General features: G+C 35.8%; 1 protein-coding gene across 1 annotated transcript in view; it reads left to right on the top strand.

Annotated features, from left to right (window-relative positions):
* The window catches only part of LOC135215773 (JNK1/MAPK8-associated membrane protein-like), a 120,917-nt gene extending 107,121 nt beyond the window's left edge, over window positions 1-13,796 (top strand). The window contains exons 4-6 of the mRNA XM_064250727.1: window positions 6,628-6,797; window positions 7,955-8,031; window positions 12,834-13,796. Of these exons, the coding sequence (XP_064106797.1) occupies window positions 6,628-6,797; window positions 7,955-8,031; window positions 12,834-13,046 (460 nt within the window). The 3' untranslated portion in view covers window positions 13,047-13,796. The remainder of the gene's footprint in view (window positions 1-6,627; window positions 6,798-7,954; window positions 8,032-12,833) is intronic.
* Window positions 13,797-17,221: the final 3,425 nt, after the last annotated feature.

The following is a 17,221-nucleotide window of genomic DNA, read 5'->3' as shown; positions in this document are numbered from 1 at the left end:
AACCAAGATGTAAATCATCTGCATGCATTTGTTTCCCAAAATCCTTCTATTCTGTCCCTTCCCACCTCCAACGGTGGGATTCAGCTATATATATATCTGACAGATAAGTTTCATGAACAAAATGATATTGTTATGATACAATAAAGTTTGTTCATACTTACCTGGCAGATATATATAATCAAGTAACCACCCACCTCCCCTCGGGGGACAGTGGAAATAAAAATTATGAATAGAAAATGGGAATGGTTCCTGATACCCGCCTCCCAGCGGCGGGAATGGGTACTAACCACCTGGCCGACCACTGCATGTGCCGGAAGTTTTTGAAATTCTGTCGGACTTCAGAAAATACAGCTATATATTTAGATCTGCCAGGTAAGTATGAATAAACTTTATTGTATCATAACAATATCATATTTACCAAGTAAAACAAAAAGTAAAAAATCCTTCGGTATTGTGCCTTAATCAACTGATTTGGAAATTATAGATGGTTAGTCTAGAACAGTTAAACATGTTGTATAAACCAAAATAATGCAAATGGCGGGGAACAAATCTTAACATTCCTCGAGAGATTAGAGAGATGAACCAAGGCCATCTAGGATGAACTCTTTCTCTCTCTCCTCTCAACTACACTCTAAGTGTTAACTTGAGTCTCTGAAACCAATAGATATTAGCACACGCGCAACTGTATGTGTGTATGGGCATACTGTTAAAAAATGTGCTGTACCTACAGGTAATACCTACAGCTTGGAAGATAAAACAAACAAAAATTTTGTTGTTGTTAGTCGCCGGGGATATAAAGGGTGTGACCAGCAGACAGAAAGATTAACATTTTTTCCAGAGATTAAAGAGCTGAATTTTGTTTTGAAGGTATGTCAACCGCGTTAGTAAATATGTAGGTATCATCTTCTAAAGAAATTTTTTTTTCTCTTCTTTTTGTGGAAGAATCTTCAAGCCATTTTGCATTCAAAGTAATGAGAAGGAATCATTCTATTCTTCATGAAATCAGTAAAATACTTACACTAATAAAAACTAAAACTACGTACTGTATGCAAAACACACACATCATCGTTAGCTTCGTGTGTGTAAACGATCATTCTAAGAAATTACAGAGTAGTATAGCTAATGCCTGATTGGTTGGTTGGTAGCCATGGAGATCTGTTATCCAATGACTGCCCTCTGCTTCTGTTCTATTTATAGACATATGCCATGGATGGCACTAGGTTTGAACGTTACCATGTTCGTGATTTTCTGACTGCTGACGGCAAAAAATTACTCATAAATTTTCTTTATATAATTATTCCTTCGTGAAAACAATAATATAATATGATCATTTTAACTTTAACGTATAGTGGTATGAAAAATACCAGTGTGTCGTAGCGAACTGTCGTCCATCAATATAAGTGGTATGGAAAAATAACCACATGGTGTTGTAGCGATACGTAATCACAAAGTACAAATCCTTTTCCCGGACCATCCTCAGAATTTTACGACTCTTCAACTTCAAGATCGATATGGTGAAATATATTATATAGTCATACTTATTGTTAAAATTCACAAGTTGAACTGCAAAACATTATTATATTTTGATTGTTATGTACATATATTTTTTGTGTTTTACGGAATGTTTGTTTTGAAAATAATACCTATTAGTGAACATATGGTATTAATTGTCCCACTATTTTATTATAGGTGATCTTAATTATCTCACATTCATTTAACAGTATTATATTAATATTTATTTAAATAAACTGTAATTAATAAATAACAATAATGAAAAACATAAAGGGAAAAAATGTTTTTGCTGCAGTAGTGGTGTTTGTTTGATTATGCATCTGACCTCACATTTCCAAAATCTGAAAAATTCCAAAAACCGAAACATCGGAATGTGTGTGTACTGCACATTTTTTTAAACACGCACACAATGTCTACACATTTACTGATACCCGTTAATGAAAGACTCAAATTACAGTACGTATTTATTCCTGAGAGAAGAAGAGAGAGACAGGAGGAGAGGAGAGGAGGATGGAGAGATCGAGAGTAGATGAGGAGAGAGGAGAGAGAGAGAGAGGAGAGAGACAGGAATTGATTAAGGACTCCAAGGTATGTTATTTTTACAATTATTTTATTATCTTGGGATTCTTTTTTAATCTTGAGATTTTCTATTCAATTCTCGAGATTAATAAGAAAATTACCGTAACTTGACTAGCAGCAGCACACATCTGAATGACTTGGCCATTGAGCAAGGCATAAACCACCACCTTGATGAACTGACGCTCTCGGAAAAGGAACTCGAATGATACATTAGATACATGACAAAACCACTGTTTATTGGTGAAAATTTGGAGGTCGCATGATATGGGAGATTGCACGTTACTCGAGTATATACGGTATGTGATTTTTTTTAGCCTTTTATGGAGCAAAATCTAGCAAGAAATTGCCATTCCCAGTTGGCAACACTGGCCTACCCACGTTTGTCCAAATTTTGTTTGTTGTTGTTATGAAGTGTGGTGTGCGGCACGTTCTTTAAATTGTACCCATATAAACGAGTTAATTATGTGGCATCCAAAAGCCCTGATTCTTTTACTCTTATGGGAAAGACGCCTAAAGGTCAGATGAAGGTTTTTACGTGGAATATATTAACATGTGTTGTGACGAAGGGAAGAGATGTTTCGCTGCATACTGCTGGTAGCATTATCGTTAGTTATATTTACTGACGATTGCACTGCAAAATCGTCGCCATCTTTTATCAACATAGATTGTTGGTGAGTACCCATATGATTTACATAATTTTGATAGTTCTCTTACCACTCATCCTCTCTTTCCTTGTAAAAAAAAAAGAGGCCCACCATGCGTATGTAGGCTTCTAGCTGTAATCCATAGGCTAGTAGGCTACATATGTACAGTAGTACATATACTACATTTATTTTTTAAGGCTAATTTTGTAAAATAACTTTAAAACTGTCTTGAATTTAGTTTTAGGTGATAGTTGAAAACATATTTGGTGTTTGAACTAAAGTAGGCAGTTATAAACATTGGAATAGTGGTCTTGGGTGGGTTAACTATTAAAGTAGGCAGTTTTAAGCAATTTTTGAGAGGGGGGTATCAGGATAACACGGGTATTTACTTATCACGGGGGGTTCTGGGCCCTATCCCCCGCGGATAACGAGGCCCCACTGTATAACCATTCTTTCCAGGAACTTCGCGTGTTCGTGATATTTTCCTATTAGAAATATCCACAAATTACTGAATTATCATATCAATTTCATGATTAAAAGCACTTTTTGCGATAAAACTAGAGGCAGTCCCTGGTTATCAGCAGGGTTCTGTTCTCGGCAGGGTGCTGATGAACAAAAACCGCCATTAACCAAAACTCGGTGATTTATGGTCCCAAGTTACAGTTAATGGCACCTCTGTTAAGTATGTTATGGTGCCCTAACTCTATTATCTGCACCTTATGGCTCCGGTAACCAAAACTTGGCCAGTTATGGTGCCATAAATTGCCAAATTAATGACGCTAGACAAGTGTTATAAAACTGGATCGCCATTAACTGAGTCCGCTGATAACCGCAGACTGCCTTTATTAAAAAAACCAAGTATAAGAATTTTTATTGGGTTTTCTTGAGTTTGAACCAACAAAATAGGCAGTTTTATGCATTTTTATAGGGTTTCTAAGTATTCACGGATTCTACTATGAGATTCAGAGCCTTTGTCCTGGTGTTTTTCCATACATAATAACTTTTTTCTGTGTATTTGACACTGATATTACTTAGCCATATTACTCATATTAGAAAAAAAGAATATTCATAAGCGTAAAATATAGCAGCCGAAGCCAGTGGTGGAACACACTAATGTATAGGTTCAAAGTTATATGTGATGTAAACATATGACATCCTGACGACTCCCACAAGGTGATGACGATAACAGCTGTCTCTGAAATTCCAAATGAATATTCGTACCTTGTCAAGACTTCAATAATGGCAGCTATGATAAGTCATTGTCCCCGTGGTTGCAGTACAGGTTTTCTGATTCGACTTGCACAATTGTTTAGAAGTAAGGAGGCCCGTGGCAAACCGTACGTAAACTTGAACAGGTAAATGAATAATAGGGCCCTTTCTTGGGTAAGGAGAACACCCGGACATCCAAGGCTACCAAGTTTTTGTCATTTGTTGACCTTAAGGTGCAGAAAGATAATTATATATACAGTGGTACCTCGAGATACGAAAGGCTCAACTTACGAAAAACTCGAGATACGAAAGCCGACACGAAAATTTTTACTGCTCTACATACGAAAAGTTTTCAAGATACAAAAGGTTTCTGAAAGTCCGAGATTTGCCCGATAACAATTTTGAAACTCGCGCCGGGCGCCGCCATCTTAGTTCTAGTAGACTCGCCACTATCCTTCTGCTCTCCCATTGGTTCCTGATGCTAGCCAAGCCATGAGATCCTTCTCTCCTATTGGACAGCATCCCTCCCATCATGCATCTTATGTGGTGGGGTGCCTTCACTCGGCCACTTTGCACCCGAAGCTTTATCGTACACATGCAGCTTTCATTCGTTAGTGATTTCGTTGTGCTACTTTATCGTGTTGTGAGAACCTAATTAGTATACGTACTACATATGTAACTTAATTACGTACAGTATATATAGTCATGGGTCCCAAGAAAGTTGCTGAAGTTCACAGAAAGAAGAGAATGCTTTCTATGGAGACAAAAAATGGAGATACATAATAAAAAAGTATGAAGCTGGCTTGCGGTTGAGTGTGATCGCTAAGGAATACGGCCGAAATCAGTCGACGATAGGCACCATCCTTAAGCAGAAGGAAGCCATCAAAGCAGCTACACCTTCCAAGGGTGTGACTATTTTGTCCAACAAGAGGAGCCATGTGCATAATGAAATGGAAAGGCGGCTGCTTGCATGGATCGAGGACAAAGAAATCGATGGCGATACGATAACCGAGACGGCAATCTGCCAGAAGGCCAGCACTATTTACGGCGATTTGATAGCCCAAGCCGAAGACGACGGCGGAGAGGGAACATCAACGGCAACCCCAGAGTTCAAGGCTTCTCATGGGTGGTTCGAAAAATTCCGTAAATGGATTGGCATCCATTCGGTGGTGAAGAAATTGAAATTACGTAAAGTATAAAAAAGTAAAACGAAATGTAAAAATAAAAAAAAGACAAAATAGATTTTAAAGTTTTTTGTATAGTTAAGTGTTACAGTTTTGTTAATGTGTTTTGTAAAGTTTAGTTTGTTTTTCTGACTTTTTTTATGTGTTTCGTAAAGTTAAGTGTACGTATCTGCCGTTTGTCCTCCTCCTCCTCTGCCGCCACTTTCGGAGATAGCCTCACTCGAAAGGTAAACTTCCACATTTTACGTTACAGTAATAATATTTCTTGTACACTAATATACACTTTATTTACAGGTTTTCCATTTTTGTTATTAAGTTTCGTATTGAATGGTCCAAATTGTTGTAGTATATCATTGTTTATAGGTCAATTTACCTTTATTATGAAATTTACTGGTGTGTTTTTGGAGGGCTTGGAACGGATTAGCCATTTTACATGTAAAATGTGGTCCAAGATACGAAAACCTCATGATGCGAAAGGCGCCTCGGAACGGATTAATTTCGTATCTCGAGGTACTACTGTACACTATTTATTACAGTGATCATCACTGTCATAGTAGAAAAAATATCAAAGGACTTGTGACGAATAACCAAAGTTTTTTTCACTTTGTTAATTGATTTTTAATTATATTTAATTTTTCAATGGAGAAATAGTGAGAGAAACTAATTTCTCAGATACTTGTGGAAACCCTTTTTTTCAAGGATTGTAGCACTCGACCTCTTGGCATAAATCCTATTTACTACTACTACTACTACTACTACCAAGTGTAAACAAGGAGTATTGGTTGTATTTCATGGTTGCCAGTGGTTGAGGCTTTTTCATGAATTGCCAATTATCCATTGAGAAGTAGGCAAGTTAATGACGTCATAAGTTATGTCATTATATCTTTGAAAGACATTCCTGTGAGTTTGCTGGTGATGTCTACAAGAAGTCAGTGTTACTCTTATAATTACCAGAATTATGCAGGTTTCTCAATACAGAATATAGTAAAAATATTAGGTATGAATGTAAGATACCCTGTGACAAAGTGTCATCTTTGTCAGGTATGTTGATAAAATTTTATTCCAGAAAAACACTGGGACACTGGCTGTGAATCTCATAGTTGCTATTCCATGAATAGCTAGAATCTTCGAAAACTTTAAAACCCCCTGTGGAAATGCTTAAAACTGCCTATTTTGTTTGTTCAAACTCAAGAAAAACCCAATAAAAATCTTATACCTGGTGTTTTTTTTAATACAGGCAGTCCGTGGTTATTGGGTGACCCGGTTAAAGGAGATCCGGTTTTGTGGCACCATAATGGGCCAAGTGAAAGAATATCACCTTAGAAAGTTTGTAGTTAGTCACCCATTATTAAATAGTAAATATGTATTGTGCTCTATTAAAACCATAATTTTTATTTTGAATCAAAATATGCTTTAAATTAAAAATTTTTGGGTGTAGTGAATTATTTATAATTACAAAAGAAAATACACTGTATTTAATTATATAATTTGTCCCACAGGTACTCGATGGTGTTTGTGTTTTATACCCTCTGTCTGCTTGTGATGTTGCTGGTACGACCTTTATTATCCTCCAAGCTGTTACCAGGGAGAGGAAAATCGGCAATTTATTCTGCACTCTACTTTTTTCCTGCACTTATTGTGACACATGCTGTGGGAGCTGGTCTCATTTGTAAGTTAGAGATATTTATTATATCATTTTATAAGTTGCTCTATTCATGTTGTACTGGGCAACATGATGTATACTTGATGGATTTGCTTTAGGGTGGCTGGCTTAATTTTTTACTGTGTAAAGATTAGTATATAATTAGTTGTGTTTGAGTGATGACCAACAACAAAGAACTAGGTCATTAGAAGTTTTATCATTATTTAAATGTTATATTGAAAAGCGTTTCCTTTTTTTTATAAAAATAAGAAAAAATAACCAAACTCTTCCTTTCATTAGAAGGTTACCTAGCTTATTTTTATTGGCCATATGGTGAGCCTAATCTTTGAATTAAGTATTTAAGAGAGATAGTATAATACAGTACAGTGAATAACGGGCAATTTTTTTTATTGTAAAGGGGGTTCATAATTGTCTTTTCTGTATTTATTATTGAAAAGTAATTTAAAAGACCACAGAGTCACATATTTTCACTCAATTGTGGTTACTTTTGAGATTTGTTTATTTAGATTAGAGGTAGAATTTTGAGCATGAAGATATAACAGCTGAACTGCATTTAGGAGAGAATATATAAAGGGAATGCATTAAAAGTGAAAGGCAGAAAATATTTAAGCATGGGCCAAATTGACACTGAAAAAAAGGTTATTACTGCTTGAAGTGTGAAGCACAAGGCTCTCTTTAAAAAGTACCCATATGGAACATTTCATTATGGATGAATTACTAATAGATCAGCCACTGATATTAAGAATGATATTTCTGCCTTATGGTCAAGCAATTCACTTTTGGTTATTTGCATGAAAGCTATGGCTTTATACTCTGTAGTCTACTGAAACTTGTTACATAATTGCTTAATTGTAAACAATGTTAATAGTTGGTTCAGTTTTGCAGTGAAGTTTTGGTTTTGGTTGTAAAATTGTCTCAAATTTCATACACCAGTAGTAATCAAATTAAGAATATTTATTGTTTAAGAAATTTTATCTTTAAAATATTAATGTTTAGTACTGTACTTCATTAGATATATTGTTAATGAAATGTTTATAGGGTTCATTGCTTTTTTTTAATGGTTTTGTTGAATTTGGTGATTTAATGCTTGTATGTACTGTAAATTTATTTATTTGGGCATTTGACTATTCGTCTCTGAAATGATTTTATATTTATCTTTTCAGATTATTCATTCCCATATATGGTAATCATACTGTCAGTCATTTCAAATGCTGCACATTTTGCCTTCCAATTGGATCAGGTGAGATATATAGGAAATTCCTTCCTATCCCTATTTTATTACAAGAGGTACTTGTGCATAGTGTTATAAACTTTTCTAGAATCAAGATCTTAGAATTACCATTATTAATTAGTTAAAAAAGAGGTTTTGATGCGGGAAAATCCTATTTTTGGTAGTCGCTGTTTTGGCCTCAAAGGAGTTACCCTTCCATGGTGTGCCAACTCCCCATGGTGACTAGACTAATATCAAGAAATATCTTTTAAATTGGTCTTGTAGCCGGGTATTGTGTTGTAATGATAAACATTATGACATGTGATAGAGTATAATGGACTCAAAGACAAGAGGGCAGTTTCTCTGTTTTCAGCAAAGCTGTACTCAGTTTCCCTATGTCAAAACTGCAGAAGTGAATATTGCGCATGCATGTTGGCCATCTTGTTTATACGATCGAGCGTATAAAAAGTCCAAGAACCATTACTCTCTGTTGGTCAATGCAGGATGAACCTTTACCCAAATCCCACCCCTTTTCATCAGGAAAGTGGGAGGATTTTGAGGACTCAACAGCAACTACCAAAAATAGGTTTTTCCTACGTCAAAACCTTTTTCTTGATAGTGTAGTTGTGTTTCGTCCTCAAAGGAGCATTACAAATAAATTGATAGGTGATGAAAAGCTTAAGCTCTCAAAATTTTAATCCCAACAGTCCCAAAAAGAAAACAAAATCATTTCTGGTCTGAGGTCAAACCACAAGTTTTGATAACAAAAAACGAGAAACTAAGCATGAACTTATGTTTCCAGTGTGATGTTTGTACCTTCCCCAGTGACAGTCAGCATACCGACCCATTAGGAAGACCACTGGTTTTCCACTGTAGCGCCTATGGGGTCAGGACTAACCATATCACCTACTGATATACAATGTAGTCGAATTTGTTCGAGCTCATGGTAGTAATGTTTTATGAATACTGTTTCTGATGATTACCCTGTACATTTGGAGACCTCTTCAAAAGAGATATTTCTGAAGAAGGCCAATGATGTACTTACATTCCTAATATCATGCGATTTAGGAAAGGAGTGCGGGTTTGCCTTTTTAATGAGGAACACAGATATTATTCATAGCCCTTGTAGAGAGAGAGTGGTTTATTCATGCTAGGGTGTAGGAAAATCGGACCCTCTGGGTTGTTTGCCGTGACCTCTAGTTAAGCCTTAAGTGCTTGAACTGGGCATAATGTTGTGTCCGCTAAATTGAGTTTTCTTATAAGAATAGATTTCCTTCTTTAAGGATCCTCGTTCTTTGCCAGGAATGATGGACCAGAGGACAATAATAATTGATTATCAGCAGTTTGTGTGATGTATCATCCCTGTCTAAGAGAGCCCAGTTCACTAATACAGGACGATTGCCTTTTGTAGCATGTGAGTTGCAGGTGTATTGGGTCTGCTTAATTGAGGGGTACATAAAAGTCTAAATTCCTTGTTCAGGGACCAAGTAATAGGAAGTCTTTTGGGAGCAAGTGTTTGTAGAGCATAAGATCACAGAGAAGTGACAACTTCTATGCTGAAATCAATCCCGAATCCATAAAGCAAGGGTTCTGTTAACGCTGCCTTGTACAGGCGGCCCTCAGTTAGCGGCAGGGGTTCCGTTCCTGGCCGCCGACGCTAAGTGATTTTCGACGCTCAGCGATTTTAAAGCCTACGGCCGCCGCACACCTTCTCTCGAAATTCTAGACCAGTCAAACGGCACCGTAATCCCGCAATGGCTCAATAAGTAAAATTATATTATGCAGTATAGTTCTATAGAATTTACTGTACAGTAGTACTGTACAGTACATTATAGTATTATAAATTCTGTAAAGTGAAAAAAGCCTAGCTTAAATCCTTTGGGTTTCTAGAGTATGTAAAGATATAATAAGGTTTTATACAGTGTACAGGTAGCTGTAGTGTTCAAGTTACGATAATTCGTCTTACAATAATCCGATTTTATGAGAGACCAAATTACAATAGCCTAACTTTATCCCATCTTCTAGTTACATAAGTTCAAAAACAGCAAAAAAGAATGATGAAAGTATTGTTTTAACGTTATACTCATTGTGTAAACGTGTACAGCCATGAGCAACCAAACAAGAAACAATTTTTTTTTTTTTCTAAGTACAACTGAATTGGATAACATCCATATGGCTTGTATTTCAATCATCCTACTATAGTACACTATTACCGTAGTTGTTATAAATGACGTTATGTATAATAGAACTGAGATATCTTAATGTAATAACTTTATTCACTATGGATCAAAGATCAATCAGGAAATCAATCAGGAAATATACTGTTAAATTTAAACCTAGTTATAACTGAAGCTGAGAAAACTGTTCAAGCTGCTAATGACTATTATCTTGCATTGGCAACAAGGATAAAACTCCAGTAAACGTATGCCATCAAACACAACCGTAGATAAAATTGAGATAAAATAATTTTAATCAAAACTACTGAGCTTGAAAGAACACATATTTCCACTTAAAAATATGTTGTATAAGGAAAAATAACCTTGTCTCATATAAGTCAAGTATCTAGATATTCGTTTATGCTAACTAGAAGCAAGAAAACTCACTCAGAATTGCGTTAAATATAGCGAAACTAACTCATATTTGCCATCAGCTGATTTCAAACCAAAACATTGGCCACTTAGATTTGTCGCAGTATTTTATAATACAATAATATGAGAATACATACAATATTATTGGATACAGTGAAGTAATGTATAACTTTTTAAAGGATTTACGGAAAAGATGCATAATTAATGAAATAACACCATGCATTTTTCGGAATAGTGGCAGACAAGAATGAACATGAAAATCATCCTCTGACAACGTGGAGGGTAGTTACAAAAGCTGCCTTAATTTGTATCATACTTATGTACAAAAATAAAAATACTCTATACATAATATATTTTCATACACATTTTAAACTTAAAAGCATGAACGTTTATAAAATCGACACATCGATCACTAAATTTGCACCGTTTTAAACTCGATATTTTTGGAAGAGCAGCAGGCGGCGGCTTACGAGAACGAATATGAAAAAACATCATATTTGATAAAGTGAAGGGCAGTTTCAAAAGCTGCCTTTGTATCATATTTCTGCGCAGAAATAAAAATACTCTATACGTAATACATTTTCATACACATTTTAAACATAAAAGCATGAACATTTACAAAATCAACACATCGATCGCTAAATTTGCACTGTTTTTTTTTTAACTATTTGCAGAGGAGTGGCAGGCGGCAGCCCACAAGAAAGAACACACAAAAACATCCTCTTTGATAACGTGAAGGGCAGTTTCAAAAGCTGCCTTTGTATCATATTTCTGTGCAGAAATAAAAATACCCTATACGTAATCCATTTTCATACACATTTTAAACATAAAAGCATGAACATTTAAAAATCGACACATCCAAAGCTAAATTTGCACTTATATAACTCAATATTTTTGGCATAGAACAGCGTCAGAGGCATATATTTTACTCTAATACCTATGTAATAACTCTCCATAAAATTTGTTAATATCATTTGCATAACCTTTATGGTCTGAACGGCGTTTCTACAAATGTATGAACTCGTTAGACATAATGGTGTTAGTGGCGCTAATGACCAAAAATTGTGCCGTAAAATACCTTAAAATGCCTTATTTTTTTAATGAATATTTTTTATGACAGCCATAAAACTGATTTGCTGCTAAGCGATTGCGCCGTTAACCGCGGGCCGCCTGTATTTCATGTTTGTTGTAACTGCAAGATGTTTGTCTTGAAAGAGGAATAGAAAAGAAAATTTGTTTATAAAGAAATCTTGACTGGGCTCTCAATATGGATATAATCTAACCATACCTTCCATAAGGACTGGTATTACCAGATAGATGTCCATAATTTTTGCACTAGATACCTAGTAATGTTGAGCGAGTAGTTTTTGTGGTAGAGTAGTATATTTAAAAAATCCACACATGAAGGTCTTGGGCTCAGAAAGGGGGATGTTTAAAGAACTTTCCCTCCTACTTTCTGGGATAGAGCAGCAGATGATAGTGGAATTGATCTTTTCGCCCATTGTCGAAGTAATAGGGACCAATTCCTGTTTGGCTAATTTGGGCCTATTAGGTAAGCTGTTCCTTAGAAGGTTAGGGGTTTGTTCAAAACCTTTGAAATCTGGGACATAGGAAAAGTTATACTATTGTCTTCGACTTGTTCCAGTGTTGTAGGAAGGCATCTCTTGCTGTTGCTTAACTCTCCAGATTTGGGGACACATGTATGTATGTATTAGGAGTTTGCGGTTCTTGTATGAGGCAAACAGGCCCACTTCCGATTGTGGAAGCAGGTTGGTACATGATGATCAAGTTGGGTTTTATTCATAATGGGAGTATAGATACATTTTCCATTTACCTGGTAAAGGATGTCGTTCATAGCTCTTACTGCTATATTCCCAGATAAGAGAACTTGTGCATAAGTAATAGTCACTTCTGCAGCTTTGACATAGGATAACTAGGTATAAGTTCACTGAAGATGAGAGAAAATGCCTTCATGTCTTTGAGTCCATTATACTCTATCACATGTCATTGTTTATCATTATGACACAATACCCGGCTACAAGACTGGGCTAAAAGAGATTTCTTTGATATTAGTCTAATCACCATGGGGCGCTGGCACACCATGAAGGGGTAACTCCTTTGAGGCCGAAACAGCGACTATGCTATCAAAAAAGTCTATTTTTGTATCACTGATTACTTATTTCTCCATGTCAAGTTTTGCATTTTAGCAGTACGTATTATTTTTTGGTACTATTCAATTTTCAGTCCATGTCTGCTTTGCTCGAGGGATGTGTTCGGGATGTCCGAAATCTTGTCATACTGCTTGGTCACTGGGGCTTGCACGCTTATGGAATCATAGCCATAACGCAACTTAAAGAAGGAGTTTTACATGGATCACTGTGTGCGTTGGTTCCTCTACCTGCTTTGTTCTACATTCTCACCTCAAAATTTACAGATCCATCCCGCATAAACAACTAAAATATTTTACCCTTTATACAGTGGTAAGTTATACAGTCTTTGTAACAAAGCATTTTGTAGTGGAAGGTTTCTTCAGGTAAACCAAGTTTCCATTAATATGAGGAGAGTTGTTTTGCTAAAGTAAGCACAAGTGACTTGCATATAAGTAATTGTTGTAGCTTTAGTGATTCATTGTACATAGTGTGCAAATATACATAGTAATGTATATTAAACAAATTCAGGTATTAGATATACTTATCTCCCAGTTTCTGTGATATTTAAAGTTAAGAATCATTATAGTCTACATGAGATGGTAACATAAATGAAGTACAGTTAGTGATTTAAAAGAATGAATTGAATATATTTTCTGTTAAAATTGTTTAGAAAGGTATTAGTACTGTATGCTTAAATTGTATTCCATTATGTTGAGTGAATGAAGAGTGATGATGATGATGTTTTAATTGCACAGTACTTACTTTTAATAAGAGAATTTAATATGTGGATGAACACGAAGTTTTTAAACAATATTACTTGTTAATTTATTGGAATACCCATTGTTCAGATAAGATACATTTTGCAGGATCTTTGGTTTTTGGATTGTTATTAACTGTGGCCCACTAGTAAATTGATCTTGAGTCTCTAGGAGAGATAAATGTTATTTTTATGTAGTTAGTTTGAAAGAATGTCATTAATCTGAATGTTCTTAAGATGAGTAGATTTTGCTTGTTTTATATTTCTTGTATCCTGTATCATAAAGTTCATGGCACATCAGCTTTGGCTTGTGATGATTTTGTAAGATATGTTTACGCCTCCTTGTAAAAATCAAAAGATTATCAGGGCTGAATCTTAAAGCCCTACAGTAAAACAATAATGAAAGTGAGGTAAAAGAGAAATTTTTAAGATCTTTCAGCTGTGTTTCCTGAGATAAATTATCATCATTAAGTCTTTTTAACATGAGATTTTCCCTGCTGGGTTAAATGTGCAATATGACCTTTCCTTACTTCTATTTTGTGTACTCTTCGTCTGAATTCCTGTCTGATCCAAATTTTCATCTGTGCTTTTTTTCATGATTGTTGATCATTCCTGTTAGTCTTACTTTCAAATTAAAAAATCTTACAATTGAAAAGGTGTGCTAGTAACCCCATTCAGTTGTCCCAAGATAGTCTGGTGAGAATAGTAATAATAATCTTCAAAGTGCCATACTATATCTAAGAACGAGTCACAATGATAAGCCTTCTATGTAGTGTCTAAATCTTTTGAAGAAGTCTAGGAAATATGAGAGTTACCCTCATCAGTACCTCTTGACTCTTGAAGCCCTGGAGCTAAAACCAACAATGGATCATTTGATTTATGAAATTTAGGCTGACAAGCCAAGCATAGGGCCATTTAAGATGGAAAAGAGGGAGTTGGAGTGGTTGGACAACAATTAAGAGGTGCGGAAAATTAAAAGATGAAATATGTGAGGATATAAAGGTGAAGCAGGGAGAAAGCCCCTCAGTTACACTAAGAAGTAATAGTCTAAAGAAAGAGGTAAAGTAAAAGACTAAAAATTGAGTACAGCTTGGGGCACAAGGGATGCTGCAAATACCATTTAGTAATACTTATAGTACAGCAACATGTGAGGTGCACTAGCAATGCTACCCCCCTAAGTGAGCCAATAATGAATAGAGTTAAGAGAGGTAGAATTTCTTCTCACCATCATTGGGAGAAGAGGAAACTATCATACAATTATTTAGCACCGGGGAGTGCATTGTCAGGACCATCCTCCTCTCAAAATATTCCACCTGTCATCATACCACTGTGAGTAGCTACTCGAAACCCACCCAGCTCCAGCATCACATAAGCATGGCCAGTCATTGAGAGGCTGAGAAAATCCATAGCGTGGCAGTGACCTGTAAGAAATGCTGACATCCAATCAAGATTCAGAATGAGCAACAAAACTGCATGGACATACAAATGCACAGGCTCCAGTGGAGAGCTTTTGCCACTGAATCATGTCTCATTTTGTACTGGTTCTGTGCAGTTTCCGGACATTTGCCGTGAGATGTTATTTCCATTTACCGTTCTTTGGATATATCCTTGGAGGATTAATGGTTAGGAGACACCTTGCTGCGGGATAAGTGAAGCCACTCAGTTAGCTGGCCGCCATATTGGGACTGGCAACTGAATCCCTGGGTCGACCATAGGTGCGCGACCTTGCGATGACTAAGGTGTTACACTTTTTATTTTTGATGCGCTATGTTATTTTAATTCGCTCTTATAGTTTTCTTGTGTGCGTACTCTTCTGCTTACGGTATACATAATTTCATACTCCATTTTATCCTCAGACAGTTAACACGGTTACTAAAATTATACGTAATGCCTTGATGAAAAAGCAAGTGAATTTGAGGGAAGTGAAGCTACTATGGAATTCATTATGGTATTCAACACCTTATTTGACATTAAATTCTTGAAATCTAAATGCTAAAGGATTTAAAAGCCCAATTCAGAAGAATAATGCAAGTGATATTAAAGATTTTCTAATAAAATCAGAAACATATATCCGATCTTTGAGACTTCAAGATGGTAAAGACATCTTAAAATCAAATAGAAAAATTGGTTTCATTGGCTTTCTCTATTGCATACGATGTCTTCAGATTCTGTACGAAACCTGTATTGCATCAGATGAGGGGCCTTTACAATTTCTGATGACCTACAAATTCAGTCAGGATCATATTGAACTATTCTTTGGTCAAGTAAGAAGTATGGGAGGCCATAATGATAATCCAACAGCGAGACAATTCTCTGCTGCTTACAAGAGGCTACTTGCACATAATGACTTAATGGATATCATTCGTGGCAACTGCTTGCCTTTAGAGTCAGTGCCCACATTAAGTACTTTAAGCAACCTAAAAGAGCAGGTTGCAGTAAGTAATATAAATGCTTCTGTTTCAAGATCTCGAATTTTAGAAGTTCAAGAAGCATATTCAGATGAAAAGGAATATGATTATGATTATATTCCAAACCATTACCACTTGTCAAAATGTTCAAATAAAATGCAAGCTTATATTGCAGGCTTTCTTGTTTTTAAGTAAAAAAAAAAATTTTTCACAGTGTGAAGTCTGCATTGATGCATTAACATTAACAGACGCTAATTTTAGTCAAACCCGCATCAAATTAAAAACCAAAGGAAAATTGGTGTATTCATCAAATGATGTTATTGATATATGCAATACATGTGAAAAAAATATGAGGGAAATGTTGTCTTGCAAAAAAACACTGGGAGAGTGAACTTCTGTAAATTAGGTAGTTCAGTATTGGCAGCTTACAGAGACAAAACAATATTTTCAAAGTTCGGTTATCACATGTATGATACACAACCATTGGACAATCACTTGCACTTATTGATTAAAGCAATAACGGAAAAATATTTGCAAGTGAGATATAATTATGCTGGTAAGCAGATTACTGCTAAACTTCAGTCGCAGGTCGCAGGAAGGAGTCGCCAGATATATACTAAGCTAATTAATTTTAGTGGTCAATAATTCCTAATAGTTGGTGACAACAAACAGTAAGGACTAAGGAATTATCAGACATAAAGAGAATAGCTTTAAATTTGGGCCAGTAATAGGCTATATGTATATAAGATATTGAAAAAGTTTGTATTGCATCTCTGATTAATAAAGTAAGGTATTATGTATAATGAAATAATTAACTTTGTTCTTTAGGAGAATGATAAAATGTCTATCCCTTTTCGCCTCCATTTATGCCATGAAAAGTCTCATTATGAAAATAAAAGATGGGAAAAATAACTGACGAGTTTCTATTAATCCTTATGGTTTGGTCTCTCTTTTCCCAATCCTGGGCGTGGCTGCCACGCGGTAAACTGGCTTCACTTTACTGAAAGGTCTGACCCATGTGGGGCGTCTCCTAACCATTATTCCTCCAAGGATATATCAGATTTTTAGGAGCCGATCTTGTGCTGCTGTTAGCATTCCTGCTTCATTCTTGAGTTCTCCCCTCTATAGCCATCGCCATATTTCATCGCAAGTCAGTTCTTTAGTCTGTCTCATGTACTGTCAGTGCATTGGTTTCTTGTGCCATTCTTCCATTCTCTTTGTCAACCTCTTGTTTCTGTATATTTCTGGGTCTTAGTCTACTTTTATGAGTCCTTCTTCCTGTGCACTCCTAAGCCACTTCTTTTCCCTGGTTTTCAG

Source organism: Macrobrachium nipponense, chromosome 19, assembly GCF_015104395.2.
Source record: "Macrobrachium nipponense isolate FS-2020 chromosome 19, ASM1510439v2, whole genome shotgun sequence".
NCBI lineage: Eukaryota > Metazoa > Arthropoda > Malacostraca > Decapoda > Palaemonidae > Macrobrachium > Macrobrachium nipponense.
Note: the sequence above shows the minus strand (reverse complement) of the source record. Positions and strands in the feature narration are given on the sequence as shown.